Source organism: Rhineura floridana, chromosome 7, assembly GCF_030035675.1.
Source record: "Rhineura floridana isolate rRhiFlo1 chromosome 7, rRhiFlo1.hap2, whole genome shotgun sequence".
NCBI lineage: Eukaryota > Metazoa > Chordata > Lepidosauria > Squamata > Rhineuridae > Rhineura > Rhineura floridana.
The window spans coordinates 10,365,982-10,387,157 of record NC_084486.1 but is presented as its reverse complement, the minus strand read 5'-3'; the positions used below and the strand labels follow the sequence as shown (position 1 = coordinate 10,387,157).

At 41.7% G+C, this 21,176-nt stretch overlaps 1 protein-coding gene across 3 annotated transcripts in view; it reads right to left on the bottom strand.

Moving 5' to 3' along the window:
* The window catches only part of LRMDA (leucine rich melanocyte differentiation associated), a 1,400,324-nt gene that overhangs the window by 615,893 nt on the left and 763,255 nt on the right, over positions 1-21,176 (bottom strand). For all 3 annotated transcript variants that reach the window (XM_061634876.1, XM_061634877.1, XM_061634875.1), the window contains exons 3-4: positions 17,802-17,933; positions 8,143-8,277 (exon numbers count right to left, since the gene is read on the bottom strand). In XM_061634876.1, the coding sequence (XP_061490860.1) occupies positions 8,143-8,277; positions 17,802-17,933 (267 nt within the window). The remainder of the gene's footprint in view (positions 1-8,142; positions 8,278-17,801; positions 17,934-21,176) is intronic.

The following is a 21,176-nucleotide window of genomic DNA, read 5'->3' as shown; positions in this document are numbered from 1 at the left end:
TATGCCTTTTTGTAATCATAGTTTGGTTGGAGAACTGTATTGTAAAATTCAAGTAAGTGTGAATGTTCAAGGATGGCTGTATTTCGATTCTCATATTGTTTTGGAAAGTGTGCATTTAAATGCTACCTGAATAAAAATTCTCCCCCATCCCCAGATTGTATCCAATGCTAGTCCGACTAAGAGTAGATCCATTGAAATCATCATCATCATCCCATCTTTTCTCCAAGGAGCTCAAGGTGGCATATATAGTTCTCCCCCTTCTCATTTAAACCCCACAACAATCCTGTGAGGTAAATTAGGCTGAGAGAGAGTCTGACTAGCCCAAGGACACACAGTGAGCTTTGTGGCTGAGTGGGGATTTGAACCCTGGTGTCTCAGGTCCTAGTCCAACATTCTAACCACTACACCACACTGGTTCTCCACCAAATTAGTGAACATGACTAATTTAGGTTCATTATTTTCAGTGACTGAGTAAAACCTAGTCCGATACTACCCAAAGATTCACACGGCCCCTTGTATGTTTTGAGCTTGATGCCAGCATCAGAGCAAAAGTGATAACTACTCAAGTAACACTAAGGTTGCTTCCACGCTAAGACACTTTAGCATTAGTGAGGCATTGCTTTTCTCAAGCAGGTGGACATGGAATTAAAATAGTGGTTTTACATTGATAGTGGTTCCGCTAATGTTGTTGTTGTTATGTGCCTTCAAGTCGACTACGACTTATGGCAACCCTATGAATCAGCAATCTCCAACAGCATATGTCATGAACCACCCTGTTCAGATCTTGTGAGTTCAGGTCTGCGGCTTCATTTATGGAATCAATCCATCTCGTTTGGCCTTCCTCTTTTTCTACTCCCTTCTGCTTTTCCCAGCATTATTGTCTTTTCTAGTTCCGCTAATAATAGTGCTATATTATCCAGCAGTGCCCATCCCCATGGCCAAGACCTTTCCATAATGTTTACCCTCTTTCCTGTTCAGCAAGGAGCGTTATTCAAGGTGAATAGCTTTTTATTCTGCCTGAATAATTCACTTTCTTTCTTTTCATTTATATTGTGAAATAGTTCTATTATCATAGTTATGCAGCATGCTTAAAAATCCATGAAGATAAGTGGATTAAACATTAGCCTATGTACACTTTAGAATGGGGACCAAGACAAGCTATGCCCCAGGTTAAAACAGTGAAATATTGGAGCTTCACAATGTGGCAGCTGTCCTTATGGAAGCAATGGCTGTAGATGGAATTTCTAAATACCAATAGCTGACACTAGATCCTACAGGTTTCACAAGTTTGGGTGGGAAAAAGGAGGCCTCCTCTGTGTTAGCATCTCACCAGGAGTGCTTAAAAAGGCAGCGAACAGCTTTTGAGATAAGTGTGTGAAGTCTAGGGTTCAGTGTAAGATCCCTGAGTTACATAAATCTTATATTTTATACCATTATATTAGTTCAGCCTTTGGTCCCTAATTTTTGTGTGGGGGTTTTTGTTTGTTTTATAGAACACAGAGTGGCTTGGCAAGTGCAGCATATACATTATGAGGAAACAAATAATAAATTTGCAAGAATAAAGAACATCCAATGCTAGTCCTATGGAGAAGAGAAAGCAATAAGAGAAATTCAGTTAAGTAACACTGCAGTGATATCAGCAAATCAGAACAAAATTCATTTTAAAGCCTATTTTAATTAACCTTATTTGAAGGAAGATAAATATAAAAAAATACTTTGAATAGAAGAAAATGAGACTGAAACAATGTTGCATATGTAAACAGATGAATACATACTCCTGGTTTTGGCATGATAGTTTCGCTCAATGAGATTAAATTATCTTGACTCCTTAAAGAAAACAAAATTTTGCATGGAAATGCAACAACAGACATGATTGTTTTGATGTATAGCTGTGTGACATATTATAAATATTACATCAGACAACCACAGAGAATGTCACTCAACAAGACTTTTCCCCCCAGACGGCATTAAATGAACCATGGATTCTTGCCTCTGAATAGGTCCTTTAAGGAACTACTTTTGCTTAAATGATTAATAGGAGGCATATTGTCAGAAAAATGTACTTAAAATGAGAAACAGTAAACTGTAGAGATATCATTCATTTTTAAGCAATTCTGCGGTGAAAATATCTCATAAATTTACATGGCAACACCACTATTAGGCTGTTTGTAAGCAGGACAGCCAACGTGCCTTCCAGTTTGGGGTTAAGGCGATGGGAAAATATTTTATTCAGTCTAGAACACTTAGCAAATGCCAAGATGGCATGTTTATGTACAATTCAGAAGTTGGCATGTTGGATTTTTTTAAAAAATTTTTTTGACTAAAGACAGTTTGAAATCTATTTTCAAAAGAGTCTGAAACACTGAACTTGAAATAGCCACTACAGATCAGGCTGGGAGGGTGCCAGTGTGCTGAGTTTAAGTTCAGCTAACTGCAGCATTGGTAATAATAACAGCAACAATCTCAGACTACCAAGTCAGGTCTCTTCTGGACAAGCCTCACTTTCAGGTTTTTAATGCATTTTTCTGCTGATAGCATGAAGATACAGCTCACAATAAATCCATGAAAGATGCAGTCAAGGTTTCCCCAAACATCATTTTGGATTGCATGTGTGATATGCTGGAAATAGGTAAGTAGGTTTAACTTAAGAGCAACATGATTAATTACATTTATGTTGAAAATGCCATACAGTTTGATGTGAAATTTGCCATCGTATCTAAAAGACCAAGCTCATCACTCAGTGACTGCATCATCAGGTACTATCTTGCACCTTACATAACTTGACACCAGAACTACATGTTACATTCATTGTATAGCCATAATTGAAAATGCAGCTATACATTTAAATTCACCCTTTCTCAAAGATCTGAGGACAATTTCTGGGATCTTGATGTTATACTGTGTTGTTTCCTTGTCAATGACAGCTATTTATGTGGGACATAGGTGGGGAAACACACAACGGTGCAACCTGGTTAAGTTGCCCTATATGTTGTGAGATTAAAACTCAATGTATGATTGCCGATGCGTGTGAACAGTTATAGAAACACATCCCATTATCCGAGAACATAACAAGAGCTGGCTGAATCAGGCCAGTGGGCCATTTAGTCCAGCATTCTGCTTTCACAGTGGCCAACCAGATGCGTAAGGGAAGCCTGCAAGCAGGACCTGAGCACAACAGCCCTCTCCTCTTCTGCGGTTTCTAGTAACTGGTATTCAGAAGCATACTGCCTCTGACAGTGAAGGCAGAGCAGAGTCATCGTGGCTAGTAGACACTGATAGTCTTGCCCTCCATGAATTTGCCTAATCCACTTTTAAAACCATCCAAGCAGGTGGCCTTCACTAACCCCTGTGGGAGTGAATTCCATACTTTAACTATGTGCTGTGTGAAGAACTTTCTTTCGTCTGTCTTGAATATTCCAACGTTCAACTTCATTGGATGTTCACGAGTTTGTGCTATGAGAGAGGGAGAAAAACTTCTTTCTATCCCTTTCTCTGTGCCATGGACAGTTTTATACAGAGCTTGGAAAAGTTACTTTTTTGAACTACAACTCCCATCAGCCCCAGCCAGCATGGTCACTGGCTTGGGCTGATGGAAGTTGTAGTTCAAAAAAGTAACTTTGCCAAGCTCTGGTTTTATACACTTCTATCACGCCACGTCTTACTCTCCTTTTCTCTAAACTAAAAAGTTCCAAATGCTGCAACCATTCATCATAGGGGACTTGCTCCATCTCCTTGATCATTTTTGGTTGCCCATTTCTGAAACTTTCCTAGCTCTGCAATATTTTTTTAAAGTGAGGCAACCAGAACTGTACACAGCATTCCAAGTGCAATCACATCATAGATTTGTAAACTGGCATCATGGCAGTTTTATTTTCAGTTCCTTTCCTAATGATGCCTAGCATGAAATTTGCCTTTTCTACAGCTGCCATACGCTGGGTTGACATCTTCATTGAGTTATTCACTATGACCCCAAGGTCTCATTCCTACTCAGCCACCGCCCCTTCTGACCCCATGAGTGTATATGAGAAATTAAGATTTTTTCCCTCCCAACATGCATCACTTTACACTTGCTTGTATTGAATTGCAGTTGCCATGTTACTGCCCATTCACTCAGCTTAGAGAGGTCCTTTTGCAGCTCTTTGCGATACCTTTTTGTCCTCTGAACAATTTAGTATCAACAGCAAATTAGGCCATCTCACTGCTCACCCCTAACTCTAGATTGTTTATGAACAAGTTAAAAAGCACAAGTAAAGGTGCCTGTGCCTCCATATCAGGTCTATATATGCAGCTGCTGCAATTTACTTTACTGTAATGGGTCAAAAAATGGCTGGGTATGTGTATAAAGATCCTGTATGAGGGCAGCAGAACTTCTAAGTGGATTGTATAGCTGGCTTAGATGTCTATATCTCACTCAGGCTCTAGTTTTTCTGTGTCTCAGAGTTAGGGATGGGGGAGAAATTCAATTCATTTCAAGCTGGATCTATCAAATTCACACTTTCCAAAACTATCTGAGAACCAAACCACAGCCATCCTTCAAAATTCACACTTTTCTGAATTTTGCAATGCAGTTCTCCCACCAACCAATGTTTACAAAAATGCATATATTAGGGGAAAGTGAGCATAACATGTATATATTAATGAAAATAGCATACAAAATGCATTATATTAGGAGAAATAGATTGCAAAACGGTCTAATGTACATATGTGGGGCTTACTACTTTGACTAACTGCATACAAGACAGTAAAGACAGCATACAAAAATGTGTTTATTAGGGGAAAATTGCACTAAAATGCTGAAGAATTTTCATGAGGATTTTTTTTAAAAGCAGATAGCTGCAGTAATTTGGAGAATTGAATTTAAGATTAGAAGATGAGACGCTGAGAGAACCGAAACTGACAGATCCTTCCATCCCTACTCAGAGTCTGACCTGAAGTTTCAGAGGTTTACCTTTCTGATAAAAGTCTCTGTAGAAAAGACTAAAGTCTCAGAGTGAAAGGGAGGGCCAGAATTAAGGGGTAGGCAGGGTATTTTCTGCTTGGCTTCAGAGGTTTTGCCAACTTCTTGGGATTGGTTTCAGTTGATGCGGCCTGATGACATAAACAAGGTGCTTGTGATGATGTGGCCACCAATGTGTCCTCTCAACCCTTGCCCTTCTTGGCTTATTAAAGCTTGCTGAGGGGGTTTGACTGAGTGCATCCATGGTGTGGTCAATGCATCATTGCAGGAGGGACTGGTTCAAGATGCCCTAAAAGAGGCAGTGATCCGACCACTCCTGAAAAAGCCCACCTTGGACCCATTGATCTGCGACAATTACCGACCGGTCACAAATACCCCCTTTTTAGGGAAGGTAATTGAGAGGGTTATGGTGCAGCAATTGCAAGTACTCTTGGATGAAACAGATCATCTTGACCCATTCCAGTCTGGGTTCAGGCCTGATTATGGGACCTATATCGAGAGAAGGACAGGGGGAGTGCGACCCTGTTACTCTTATTTGAACTCTCAGTGGCTTTTGATACCATTGACCAGTGGCGTCACTAGGGCTGGTGTCACCTGGTGCAGCCCGCAGCACCTTCTTCCTGACTCTGAGCGAGCACACGCAGCCACATGGCAGGGCCCGGGAGCGCACCGCCGCCTTGTTGTTTGCTGCCGCTTCCACGTCCTAACAGGAACTTCAGGCTCTCGTCGGTGCCTAGGCGGTGCCGGGGGGGCGGCTCTGGGTGTCACCCCCATCTGGTGGTGTCACCCGGTGCGGCCCGCACCTGCCGCACCCCCTTGTGATGCCCCTGCCATTGACCATGGTATCCTTCTGGGACGACTTGGTGGAATGGGTATCGGAGGCACAGTTTTACAATGGTTCTGATCCTATCTCCAAGGTCATTTTCAGAGAATAGACAAAACAAAGTGAAGGGCACTCAAAAGCTCGTCAAAAAAAGGGGGGAAAGAACCCAAAATGCCACACAAGATGGGAAGGTAAAAATATATTCTTCAAAATGGTTTTTATTGTGTAAATCTAAAAATATAAAAACTACAGATTTACACAATAAAAACCATTTTGAAGAATATATTTTTACCTTCCCATCTTGTGTGGCATTTTGGGTTCATTTTCAGAGAATAGCATTGGGTGATTGTCTTTCGGCCCCCTAGCAGTTGTGCTGTGGGGTGCCACAGGGTACCATCTTGTCCCCCATCCTGTTTAACATCTATATGAAGCCCTTGGGAGTAAGGTGCCAGCAGTGCGCTGACGATACCCAGCTGTATTTCTCTGTAACATCTGAATTGGGAGAGGCCATGCAAGTCCTGGACCGCTGCCTGGACTCAGTGGTGGGCTGGATGAGGGCAAACAAACTGAGTCTGAATCCTAGCAAGACAGAGGCGCTGTGGGTTGGTGGTTCCTGAGTTTGGATAACTGGTCAGTTGCCTGCTTTGGATGGGGTTGTACTCCCTCTGAAAGGGCAGGTCCGTAGGTGCTCCTGCATTCATCTTTGTCGTTAGAGGCCCAAGTGACCTTAGTGGCTTGGAGTGCCTTTTACAGCTTCACCTGGTAAGACAGCTGCAGCCATTTCTGGACCGGGATAGCCTGACCACTGTTGGCCATGCACTGGTAACCTCCAGGCTGGATTACTGTAATGCATTCTATGTGGGGCTGCTCTTGAGGTTGGTCTGGAAGCTGCAGCTGGTGCAAAATGTGGTGGCGAGACTGCTGACTGGGGCAGGGTATCACCAACATGTCACCCCACTGCTGAAAGAATTGCACTGGCTGCCCATTTGCTACCGGGTCCAGTTCATGGTTTTTGTTTTGGTGTACAAAACCCTATATAGCTTGGGACCAGGATACCTGAAAGACCGTCATCCCTTATATACCCAGTCAATCACTGTGCTCTGCAGGTGAGGGCCTCCTGCAGATACCATCTTATCAGGAGGTCCATTCTGCACAACATAGGAAAGGGACCTTTAGTGTGGTGGCACCTATCCTGTGGAATTCCCTCCCCTTAAATTAGACAGGCACCATCTCTGTTACCTTTTTGGCACCTATTGAAGACCTTCCTCTTTCAACAAGTCTTGTAAGTTGAGACTTTATCCCAGTCTGCATCTGTGTTGGAATTGTTTTTTAATATGTTTTTAAACCTTTTTTTAAAAAAAAAAACACCAAAGTTTTTAACCTTTTTTTTCTTTTTTAAGATGTCTTCAAAGTTTTTAAAAAAATGATTTTAAAGATGTTTTGTTTTAATGTATTTTAAAGTCTGTTTTTATGATGTTTTAACCAGCCCGTACACTACGGTCTACTACAAAGGCCCTCCTCCGGGTTCTGTCTCATAAGGAGGCCCGGAGGGTGGTGACAAGATCTAGGGCCTTCTCAGTGGTGGCCCCCGAATTGTGGAACAGTCTCCCTGAGGAGGTGTGCTTGGTGCCGACACTATTATCCTTTCGGCGCCAAGTTAAAACCTTCCTCTTTTCCGAGGCATTTTAATTTAAGTTAACTTAATTTTAAATGTGTTGTAATTGATTTTAGGTTATGTTGTTTTTATATGCTCTATTGTATTATATTGTGTGATTTTATTGTACTCTTGTGTTCACCGCCCAGAGAGCTATTGCTAGTCGGGCGGTATAAAAGTGTAATAAATAAACAAATAAATAAATAAATAAAATTTTTAGTGCTTTTGTTTGCTGCCCTGGGCTCCTGCTGGGAGGAAGGGCGGGACATAAATCAAATAAATAAATACATTTAATCCCCCCACGTCAGTCTATCCATGAAGTACATCCAGAATCTTCTCCTGGTACACCGGGTGACATCTTCTGTCCCCTCTAGGCACAACTAGACTCTGCCCTTATTTTACCAGGCTCTACTCCTTATCCTCCCATGCTCTGAGACCCAAATGGTTCCTGCAAACCTCAAGTAGACACCTCACTTTGCTTCATAAAAGGACCTCTGTTATGAAGAGAGAGGAAATAATGATTTTGTAGCTTTTTCACACATTGCCCCCAAAGGTTTGTAATCTGGCCCAGGTATTGAGTTTTAACATACATTAGATTACACCAGATCCTATACATTGTTCTTTGGCAATTTGACCTCACCAGCAATTTAAATTTGACTGAGTATTTTCAATTGAAAGCCAACTGCATGTGCTATCGAAGATACTCACCTGTACCTCTGGTAGTCTCCCTCATCCTTGTCTTTACAGACCAGTCCATTTGGACATGCTGTATTTCCCAGCAAGCTCAGGTAGTGCAAAGAAGGCACTACTTCAACCAGGTGATCCAGCAAGCTCTCCAGTTCTGTTATGTGCTGGAGGCTATGGGTTAAGGATTTAATGCCATAACAAAAGGAAGATTTTTAAATAGCCCCATTTCCACACACACACACACACGAAAATAACCCATATTATTTTTAGGAAAGTGTAACAGGGTAAAGGAGTCTAAATCCAAGTCATTTGGGGCACAGAATGAAAGTTCTTGGGTCCCCCCCCCATAATTTTCCCTCTTTTTTTCTTTCCTAGATTACTCTCTGAAACACATTAAAAACTTTGACAAAATGATGGATGTTGGATGGGGAAATGGTTAGTGATTGCGAAAGTCATGAAACTTTTCCAACATGGCAACAAGCAGTTACTTTCATAGTGCATTCATCACTAAATCTATTACAGTCCATAGAAAAAACAGAATTTAAAATAGAATTAAATGACAGCAGCCCCCAAGTGGAAGTGCATTGGGTGGCACTACAGCATTAATTAGTGCACAGGCACAAATGCTTGAGCAAATGTAACCAGGAGATCCCTGGCATTGCAGCACTGCAGTTTATAATACATACAACTTCAGAGGGAAAGGAAACAGTAAAACCTGATAGTAAAATGGTTGCACAGTGACACACGATATAGTGGCTATTTTATATTTGAAAGTCATTTAATGCATACACTACACACGCACACATGCCTAAGACAGGCTACAGAAATTTTTAAAAAGTATTTGAAAGTTGCTGATTAGAAAAAGAAAGAGACAAACAGCACAAGTATTTCTACAATCAGAGCTGGATTTTTCCTGCTTGGGCTTTTGTGTCAAAATGTGCACATCTGACAGGAGAGTCTAGGACTGTTTCCAAAGGCTTGGGAAGCTACCTAAATCTGGCATATCACATGTGCTAATTTAAGGACTGCACAGCTCCCCAGACCATTTAAAAAGAACCAGAAAAACCAGTTCTTTGGCACTCCTCGCACAGCTCCCTATGAGGTCTGCTTTACATCTAGGATTTGGAACGGGGGGGGGGGGAACAGAGACATTTTCAAGGGAGCTTGAGAAAAACACATAGAAACACTGTTTTTCTATAACGGTCAAATCATACACACATAAGCAGAGCTTAGCTCTCTCTATAATGTATTTCATGCAATAAAGGCAAATTATTTTATTTGTATTATTAGCATCATAATGATCACATAGGAACAGACGAAGCTACCTTATAATGAGTCAGGCCATAGGCCCAGCTTGCTCAATTGTATCCATTGCCTGGGTTTTCAGACGGGGACATTCCCAGCCCTACATAGAGAGGCGAGGGGTTTAACCAGGGACCTTCTGCATGCAAAGCAGATGCTCTAGGGGAAGGGCCATAACCCAATGGTAGAGCATCTGCTTTCCATTCAGAAGGTCCCAGATTCAATCCCCTGCATCTCCAAGTAGCGCTGGGAATAATTCCTTGCCTGAAACCCTGGAGAGCAGCTGCCAGTCTGTGTGGACAATACTGAGCTAGATGGACCAAGGCAGCTTGCTATGCTCCTGTGCACATGCATTAGCTCAACAATCCTTTAAATATAATTCTGAAAGGTAGGCTGGAATTCTTAGCCCCATACTGCAGATAGTGGGGCTGAGGCAGGGAATTCTGAGAATCAAGTAGCAGGGGATGAAAAAGACCTTTGATTGAGAGCAACTGCCGGCCACAGTAAACACTAGATGGGATGGACCAGATGGACAAATAGTTAGACCTGTTACAAGGCAGCAGCTGTTCTGTCCCCGGAAGGTTGCTTGTGTAAGGCAACCAAGCCAGTTCATGACAGGGGTAAGATCTGAACCAGGGATGTCCCAGCTCAGTATTAGCCACCACTAAGCTACACTGGTTCAAAGAAGGAGAGGATACATATTGATCTGAAAATACTTCAGTGCTCTCCATCAATTCATATCTATATTAATTTATACACAGGCTGGATCCACATGGCAACCCCTTGTGTTTGTAAATCAGTGCTGTACTAGAATTTTTCATGAACGCAATTGCTGCTTATGGGGCACATTGTTTGGAATACCACACCAGAGGATGCAATTCCGAAAATGAGAATGAAATGGTCGTGAGAGAGATAGTGTGTGTGTGAGAGAGAGAGGGCAGAGAAGGAAGGGAATAGTAAAGGCAAAAGTAGCCATACGTTCGGCACCTCCTTTACAATCACTGTTCCATTAATTTCCTGCCATCGCTGATCCTCCCTCTCCCACTGTGTGGGACACTGCCAGTTGCCCCCTCTTGCTGCTTCTCTCCCCACATGTGTATGTCTAATTCTGCCATTCTCACATCATCCCTGGCAGGGTGAACAGTTCAGGCTGTACCAGCTCAAGGAAGCAGCTCAGATAGCAGTATTTATTTACTGAAAAAATATTTTGAGCTGGGCAGATACATAGGTTCTGAGAAATAGCATCCATTAAAAAAAATAGGATTATTTGGTCAATGGGGAAAAAATGGAGGAGAAAACTTCCTTCCCACAGATCTTCTGTAAAGTCAAAACTGGGGCACAGAAGGAAGGTGGGAAAAGGGATGCCAAACTGGTTCTGCAGGATCAAAGCCATTCTCACCATAATAATACCGCACTGCTGGTTCACATGACATGAACAGTGCTAGTAACATGCATCAGCTCAATGAAGTTGGCATAAACCTAGTCTGAGAAATCCCAGAATAAGAGCTCAGAAGTAGCGGCATCAACACAAGTTGGGATGAGCGTTATGTGCATCGTCAGGAGGCAAGGAGCAATAAACTGGTTAAAGAACCTAAGGTAAATGGCCTCACAGTGAAGGGCATACACAGACAGCTCTTACTCTTTTTGCTTCTCTGCCCTTTGTTTTAACTGAAGTAGTGCTCTGGAATTCCCCCCCCTCCCCTCTGTTCTCTCTTTTAAAGTGAGTTTGGGTAGTTTATAGTGATACTGTATTAGCTGTATTTTATTGCTTTATCATAATTTTGCTTGTTTTAATGCCTGTAAGGAGCCCAACTTCAGCTAAAGGGCAGCCTATAAATTGTATGTATCAATAAATAAACAATGGCACAAATTACTGATTTAAACCAATAGTTCTCTCTTTTATTCTTCTATGTCCAGAGTTGTGAGCTAAAATTATTATGTGGTTATCTTAAATGCTCAGTTCTTTTATGTTGCTTGTCTCCAACTTTGATTTATGTTTTCCTGTTATCCATTTCTTCACCTCAATAACTGAAGGGCAGGGGCATCACCACAGGATAGAAACAGAACTTTTGCCCTTTAAGATCTTCCCTTCACTATGTGCATTCCAATTTACATCTTATGGGCAGCAGCCAAACAAGCAAATGTGCAGACATATCAAATACAATATGAGCCTTGTAGTAGGATTTCCTCCACGCACACACATGCAGTTTTCTGGATTCTAGGCAAAACTACACATGAAGCAAGAGAAATGAAGGATCCAAATGGTTCATTTTTTCCCCATTTTAACTCAGCCACAGTGCTCCAGATTTAGCCAGAACAGCAGTGGGGGTGGGTCTTAATCTTTTCCCCATGGTCCATTGTTCTAATAACAATTGCCCTTCCAGGATGCTTGACCATCAATAGTGGAAAAGATACCAAACCCACATCTTTCTTCCCACAGGGGCAAAAGAAGCATGGAAAGGGAATCTTTAATAGAAAAACAGTCCGTGGGGAAAGGGTTATAGCACCCCTCCCCTTTGCAGCTTCTCTGATAAAATGTTTAGTCTCCTGCAATTGAATTAATTTTTTTTTTAAAAAAAGCAAGGAAGCAATGTGCCTCCTGCACCCTGGCTTAATTTGACCCACTTAATATCTCAAATAAACCTCCATGTCTGTAAATCTATAACCCCCCTCTCCCCCAATAAACCCACATCCTTATAAGGTCAGAAAATAATTTAAGTGGAAGCCCCAACATGCTAAATACCAAGCCTTTCTAGAGGCTAACAAACAGGTTTTCACTGATATCCACAATGTTTACTGGAAAGAAAATCACTCATATCACCTTTGGCTCACAATAAGGTAAGCTCAAAACCCCACAAACCCAAAAATTTTGGGGGGAAATTGAAAGTGACCTGAAGATAGGATCTTTACCTTTCAGTTCTGTCTGTTCCTCATTTTTCCAATCTTAAATTCAATTCTCCACATTTCTGCAGCAATTTGTGATTTAAAAAAAGATCCTCATGAGAATTCTTTAGCATTTTAGTGTGAATTTCTCCTAATTTTTTTATGTTTTGACTAATGTACATATGTTGCTTGCAATTTCTCTTAATATAATGCATTTGTATGTTATTTTCATGAATATATTCATTTTTATTCATGTTTTCACTTAATATTTGCATTTTTGTAAACATTGATTGGGGAACTACATTGCAAAATTCAGATTAAGTGCAAACTTTGAAGGATCGCTCTAATTGAAGCCTCTTTTGCAGGGGAAGAAAACTTTTGAAAAGTGGAGGACTGATTTTGTCACCGCCTGTTCAGATCCCATGAGCATATATGTGAAATTAAGAGTTTTTGCTCCAATATGCATAACTTTGCACTTCTTTATACTGAATTGCATTTGCCATTTTACCACCTATTCACTCAGTTTGGAGAGGTCCTTCTGGAGATCTTCACAATCTTTTTTGTTTTAACAACCCTGAACAATTTAGTATCATCAGGAAACTTGGACACCTCACTGCCCACCCCTAACTCTAGAATGTTTATGAACAAGTTAAAAAGTACAGGTTCCAATACTGATCCTTGGGGGACTCTCTACATCCCTATTTTGACAGAACTATCCATTTATTCCTACACTCTGCTTTCTGTTTCCTAACCAGTTTCTGATCCATAAGAGGGCCTCTCCTCTTATTCCATTACTAAGCTTACTCAGGAGTCTTTGGTGAGGTATCTTGTAAAAAACTTTTTGAAAGTCCAAGTACACTGTATCAACTAGATCACCTCTATCTATATGCTTGCTAACACTTTCAAAGAACTCTAATAGGTTAGTGAGACAGGACTTACCCTTGCAGAAGCCATTCTGGTTCTGGTTCAGCAAGGGTTGTTCTATATGTTTGGTTCTTGTATCTTTAACAATACTTTCCACCAGTTTTCCCAGGACAGACATTAAGCTAACCAGCCTATACTTTTCAGGATCCTCCCCCCCTTCATCTCTTGTTAAAGTTTGATGTTACATTTGCCACTTTCCAGTCCTCAGGTATGGAGGCAGATCTGAGGGACAAGTTTCTTGTTAGAAGATCAGCAATTTCACAGTTGAGTTCTTTGAGAACTTTGGGGTGGATGTTATCCAGACCTGGCAATTTGTCAGTTTTTATTTTGTCTATTAAGCCAAGAACTTCATCTCTCGCCACACTGCCTGCCTCAGTCCAAGGGCCCAACCAGCTCCCTAGATGGTCTCCTGCTTTTAATGTATTTAAAGTTTTATTGTTGTTGGTCTTTGTTTTGAGCAATGTGCTCCTCAAATTCTTTTTTAGTATACCTTGTTGTCTGCTTGCATTTCTTTTGCCAAAGTTTGTGTTTGTTTTTATTCTCCTCATTTGGACAAGACTTCAATTTTTTGAAGCAAGTCTTGTTGCCTCTAACAGCATCTTTGACTCTGGCACACTGGCATTCTGATGGTACCTTTTCTGATCCGTGGCATACATTCCAGTTCAGCTTCTAATATTGTGTTTTTAAACAACTCCCAAACATTTTGAAGTGATTTAGCCCTCTTGGCTTTGACTTTCAACTTGCTTTTTACCAGTCCTCTCATTTTGGGGAATTTTCCTGTTTTGAAGTAAAAGGTGTCTGCTTTGGATTTTCTTGGCAATTGTTCATTTACATGTACACTTAATTTAATACCACTATGATCACAACTCCCAATTGGTTTGACAACACATATCACACCAGGCTCTGGGTGGCACTTAATATTAAGTTCAGGATTGCTGCCTCTCTGGTAGGTTCTATGACCAAGTGTTCTAGGGCATAGTCATTTAGGGTATCTAGAAATTAAACCTTTTTGTTGTGACTGGAACACATACTTAGCCAGTCTATGTCAGGTTAGTTGAAGTCACCCGTTACTACAACATTTACTAATTTGGATGCTTCCTCGATTTCATTTTTCATCTCATGATCTCTCTGAGCATTTTGATCAGGGGGATGATAGAATGTCACTAGTACTAAATTACTCTTGGGGCCCAGCATCACCATCTACAAAATTCTGTGGAGCAGTCTGCCTCTTTTGGGGTCTCTAGCATGCTGGATTCAATGCCCTCCTTCACGTATATAGTGATACCACCTCCAATACGTCCTTCCAATATAGTTTATATCCAGAGATAACGTGCCCCACTGGTTTTCTCTGTTCCACCATGTTTCCGTTATGCTCACTATATCAATGCTGTCCTCTAGGACCAAGCACTCCAGTTCTCCTGTCTTGGCTTGGAAGTTTCTAGCATTAGCATATAAACACTTGTATATAGTGTCTTGCCTCAAGTGTCTTTGGAACTTTTGTTTTTGGCCTGTAGTGCTTTGGCCTCTCTGAATTGCCATCCCATTCCTCTGCACCCACAATGCCTAGTTCTATGCCTGCACCATTTAAATGATTTTTTTTTGTCTTCATCCCAAGGGAAACTCTCCTCAGCTCCCATCAGCCTTCCCTCCTCAGTTTAAAAGTTGCTCTGCTACCTTTTTTAATTTGAGCACTAGCAGTCTGGTTCTATCCCAGTTCAAGTGGAACCAATCCTTTGTGTACAGGCCTGGCTTGTCCCAAAATGTTCTCCAGTGCATAACAAATCCAAACCCCTCCTCCAGACATCATCGTCTCATCCACACACTGAGACTACAAAGCTGTTCCTGTCTAGCTGGCCTTGCACATGCAACCGGTAACATTTCAGAGAATGCTAACTTGGAGGTCCTAGGTTTCAGCATCCTACCTAGTAACCTAGGGCCTCACAGTGACATATTCCCTATGACATTGATGCCAGTGTTCACCATAACCATTGACTCATCCCCAGCACTATCTACCAGGCTATCTGGATGACAGGCGACATCCACAACCCTTCACACCAAGCAAGCAAATCACCCTACAGTCTGCATGGCCATCACACATCTCACTATCTGTGTTCCTCATGATCAAATCACCCACTACCAGGATCCCTCCACCCCTCGGAAAGTATCCTCGGCACAAGGGGATAACTGCTTGTCCCCCAAGGAATGGGTCCCTTCTAAGGGATTATTTCCTTCCTCCTCAGAGCAACACTCTCCTTCCCCAAGGCCCTCATTCTCCATGATAGCAGGGAAGCTATCATCCTAGGAGTGGGACAGAGCTATCATGTCCCCAAAGGACATTATATAGATGCTGGGGCTCCTTCTAGCTTGTGGTATAGGCTCCTTCACTAGGCTGTCCTAAATTTATATGCCTGACTGGTTCTTCCCAGCTGCTACTACAACCAATGAGGTGAGGGTGTGTTTCTCAAATTCCTGAATGGAGGAATTTGAAAAAGGGGTGGAGTCAGGGCAGTTTGGCCCTTGGCAATGGAGTAAACAATGAGTGTTGATTAAACTGACAATGGGTAGTGAGTTGATTTGGGATTATCTCCCTGGGGAAGTTTTCCTTCCTTCACTGAGAAAGATTCCCATTTAAAAACTTTAAAGTCCCCAAACCTAACTTGCTTTTACCTGATCCCCCCCTTTTTTTTTTACTGAGCAAAACACATTTTTTAAAGTGCATGAAGTCCTGTAGCTTTAAGTGGTAGCTTAATTAGCTGGACTAGTTTTGGGCTGGTTTAAAACTGATCTGAAAGCTAAACTTTTCAGCTGAGTCTTTTTTCAACTATGAAAACTACCTAACCTTTTCAGTAGAGGAAAACCAAATTCTTACACTGAACTTGCTTTTAAAGGCTAAGGCTACCTTTGTATAATCTAGGCTGAGTCTCTCACTAGCCAGATTGGTATTACGTGAACATATGAAGAGCCTGCTGGATCAGGCCAGGGGCTCATCTACTCCAGAATCATGTTCTCACAGTGGCTAACCAATGCCTATGGGAAGCAAGCATGCAGGATCTGAGTGCAAGAGCACTCTCCCCTCTTGTGGTTTCCAGAAACTGATATTTGGAAGCATACTGGATCCAGCTATGTAGACAGAGCATAGCCATTATGGCTAGTAGCCACTGATAGCCTTCATTAAAGCCATTGGTGGACTACCTCATGTAAGAGTGAATTCCACAGTTTAAAAATGTACTGTGTGAAGAAGTACTTTCTTTTGTCTGTCCCAAATCTTCCAACATTCTGCTTCATTGGATGCCCGTGAGTTGTAGTGTTATGAGAAAATGTATGTTTGGTGGTGGTTGTTTTTCCTTTTTACCCCTTCTCCAAACTTGGAGTTCGATCTAGTTTACTGTGACCCCTCAAGCTTCTGTGCTGGGGTATAGCTGTAAACTAGGTTTCTACAGGCTTCCTTCCCCTAGAATTTAGCTCTTGAGTTATTACAGAATCTGGCTCCTAGCACACAGTGACTTGCCCAAGGATACTCATCCACTGCCTAAGGATTTGTGAATCAGGCCTTACTAGCGACAAGTCACTAAAAGGTTCTCAGACCCATTCTTTAAAAGCCTATGAAATGTCCAACATTTCTGTGAATGGTGGCTAATCGCTTGGGTAGAGCATTAGGTTTAAAGAGAGCTGCTAACAGCCTCACCTTTGCCCCACCCTCATTGGAGCCTATTGTCTAATTCCCTAAACAGGGATTTTCACCCCAGATTTGGACAAAATATAGCAAAAAGTTGTTTTGAAAACAGGGACAATGAAGCCAAAATTTAATGGATAGTTTCAGCTGAGCCTTATGCTCTCAGCATATAGTACTGCATGACTGTTTTGCCTCTTGTGCAGCAGAGGCTACCAGCGTTTCCAATAATACAAAGTAGAGCTGCTGTTCTTGGGCTGGGTGATAAGGGAACAACAGCCACTCTCAGAGGGGCTGAATGTTTTAAAAGACCCCAGCACGGGAAGTAAGAACCACACTACAACATTCAGGCCATCAGTGTTGCAGACAAAACAGGAAGGACCTTCATTTGCTGGGAAACTATTCTGGATCATTTTTAGCCTAATGGTAACATAGTCCTTCCGGCTCCTTTCAAGAGATTGCTGATGCCAAATTAAACAAGATGTGTATTTTCCTTAAGAAGCATTCTGCATATTGAAAAAACCAAAATGTTTTATCTTGTTTCATTGCTCACACTATTCCACTAGAGGTCAGCCTGCCACAGAACCCAAGTAGGCTGGGTTCTGTTACCAAGCACAACTGGCTGCTATTTCCACCTCTGAATCTATTAACAAAGATTCCTTCAGAGCCGTAAACTTAGGGCTCGCACTAAAAAATAGAGCAACGGGAAGATATAGCGAGGCATTTCATTTATGAATGACCTGTAACAAATTACTGTGAAGTATTCTGGGTGACAAGAGAAAAAGAGAGAATGCTTTGTCTGCATACAAGCTACATTTTACATACTTGAATTCAGCTGACACGTAAGGATTATTCGACAGTTGGCAAGGCCTTTCTTCCCCCCTCCCCCTTATTTTGGAAGGATATTTGGTTCTTGTTGAGCATTAGGGTATGGAGGTGTGGTAACCTGGGTAACCGGAGATCATTCCCCAGGAGATTGTTGTCCAAGATCAGCTCTTCCAAGCCGCTAAATGTCTCCAGTCCTTCCAGTGACCTGCAACGACAAAAGCAACAGGAAAAATGATACTCCTGTAGATCAGGGAGGCTGTTATGAGCTGAAATAAATATTTTAACCTTCTCTTTCAAGGAACGGGAAGAGTTTTGGTTTAGTCCTGTCAGGAAACTGAATGACAAGAATTAGTGGCAAGGGGAGTGTCAGTACAGCAACACATCCTTCACATGCTGGCAGGATGAAGGATGGGGGTCACTTAGTGAGTAGCCAGGATCCAAAACAAAAGGCTTCAGATATGAGGCCTGCAGGATGAATTTGTCAATGTCTTGTGCCTTCAGGCACCCAGCCTCGCCTGACCCTAACCTCCATTCCCAAGATAAATAACTCTGTCACAGTTCACCTTCATTCCCTGGACACAAATTTAAGTTGTCATCCATCATTTCTGCCATGAAATATCACACCCCACTAACAATAATAAATACAACTTCAAGAATTGTTCTCAGCAGCTACCCTATATATAAAACTGCAGGAAAAAATATGATGGGAAGTTTTTTCTTCTCCTTTGGTGAGTTTCATTTTATTAACCACTGATTTTTTTCTTACTGGCGTCTTCTTGTTGTTTTAAAAGCACAAAGGAGAAAATGCTAGAGAGTCCTGAATCACTCCAGGCCCAGAAACATTTTTTTTAATATAAATGATGGTTCCCTCTCCCCACCCACCCCCAATAAAACAAAAAACACCACATCAGATTTAAAAGTCACAAGAAAAAACTCAACATGGAAGCACAGCTCTTTGGGTTGTAAACAAACAGACATTTGTAGAAATTTGGCAGCCAATTAGGAAAGCCAGTAGGAACAAATTAAAAGAGCTGGCTTTGTCACTTTGCTAGAGCCACTGTTTCAATTTTAACTCTTAATTTCATAGTTTTGCAAGTTCTTACAGCAATGGGTGGGGGAAACCTTCACATTAATCACATAGGATCGGCATGGTATAAGGGAGATGCAAGTCTACACTATTTATTCACTGTCCAATGACATTCATACTAAAGGGAATTATTCCCTCCATCTTTAACATCCTTCTTCAAGGTCTATATAATTGCCAGGCTATGGTCTGAAGGCACATAAGGCCATCTCTCTGCTGAAGCTAAGCAGGGTCAGGTCTGGTTAGTGCCTGGATGGGAGACCACCTGGGAAGCCGCCTTGGGTTTCATGAAAAAGAAAGGTGGGCTATAAATGTAATAAATAAATAAATAAATAAATATGATGTGCTCTACAGTAGGGCCCCATTCATACTGCAGGTTCTGTTCTGCACCGCCGCCGTAAAGTGAAATCTGCCATAAAGCGTAACGTGTTGACTAACTTTGTCTAAAATGGCACCCAACGCCTGAAAAATGCCATAAAAGTGGAACAAGTGCCGTAGGAGAGGGGCCTTTCTGCAACTGACAACCGCCTTATCGGTGGAATGCTGCAAAGTGGAGTGCCACAAAGCGGGGCCCTACTGTATTATGAACATATAACAGGCCCACTTTTAAAAAAAACTGGTAGGAGTGGACTAGATGAAATTGTGTCTTCTCTGAAACTTGCAGCCTCTTAGTAAGAAGATCGAAATGAAAAACCTTCTGTGGAAAATCAAACATGTGACCTTCATGGTAAGGTTTAAGGACACAACTGAATGAACTATAAATAACTAGGGGAACTCTATGCTTTTCAGTGGTCTGAAGGTTCAAAAATCACAGTGAAGCTATGTGTGTATTTGAATGAATTACAAAGGGTGCTTCCAGATGAGAATTGTGGAATTGGTGCTACTCATGCACACAATATATTTATTGTTTGTATCTTCCACACAACATTGTCATCATCAAAATCCCATACTTTCCCCTCATTTAGATTTCCCCCTATTATGGAAAAACACAGTAAGTAAAAACAACCCATTATATATCTGCAGTCACTGCAGTATGGAAGCTCATTACTACATTTTGTGGGAGGAGGGGCAGTTTATCACATATGTGGTCATGTTTTACTGTGTGTTCTCTATCGCCACACATCCCTGATTTCCATTTGCTCCTCACTTTTGCACAAGCTAGCCTTTGTGTTTCTGGGAGCCCAAACAATGCAAGTGTTCCTGTTTCTGCTGATTGCTGCATGCAAAAGGCAAATTAAGAGTACATAGATCAGCCTTTTTATTTTTAATACTGAGGTTAGGCAGTCATTTGCTGAGTGAAGAAGAAGGTGGAGTGGGATAGCCTCTGTGGCTCTCATGGCCCAAAGAACAATGGCAAGCTAGCTGACTTGCCAAGGTTGAGTGGGGGCCAAAAGAAAGGAGGGCTGAGTACTATACTTCCTATTGTTTTTTCCTAGAAGCTACCTGACCTATAATTCTTGGTTCCCTCCTAACCTCACACATACACACCCTGCCAATCCCTTCTGAAATGAAATCAAAAGCAATGGAATGCCTGGCACATAACCAAATACCGATACATCAGACTCCAATATTAAGTGGTCTGCTGAGGCCCTAGAAATTTTCAAGCGATCCATGTAAAAAAACCCACCACCCTTGAGCAGGGCTGCTTTAAATGTTTCTGAGCTCATGCCCTTTTGCAAGCCATCTAGGAGAAACGTATTGTAAACGTATTGTGTGGTTATGATAGTTAACTTTAGGTTTATTATAAAGTCTAACTGGCAATGCCCATTTAAATACTCTCTCTGGATAAACAGTTAGTAGTGGATTATGTCCAACCTTCAGTTTATTGCTTTAAAAAGAAAAAAAAGTCTTTCCGCTTGCCAAAAGGAGTTCAAAAAAGGCCACCACCCTGTCAGCACCACAGAGCCTTATGGGACGCTAATAGGCCCTTTGTGAGTATGCATTGCTGGGGCTCTGGTCTGTGTCAGTCTCAAAATGCACATTGTTCATGAGTTGTGTTATGCAAATATAATACCCTTATCATGAGAATCTGCAAATGTTTGGCAACTGGCTAGAAGAATAAAGCACACATCCAAAAGTGCTGGAGGGGAGGCATAAAACAAAATGACATGCCATGAAGAGGGACAAAGGCCCTGGAACATGAGAGAGAGTTGCCTATTGAGATAGACCCTTTATTTCCAAAATAGAGGCTAGGGCACAATGCCGGCCGAAGCTTTAGGCAGGAACAGAGAAAACTGTGTGCAAAATTCTCCTTCACACCTGGCTGGGGCTTGATTATTTTTGCCATAATTCACTCACAGGCATTTTTTTTGTTTTGTTTTAAGGAGTCATATTAGACAGGGAGAGAAGTATCATACCTTTGTT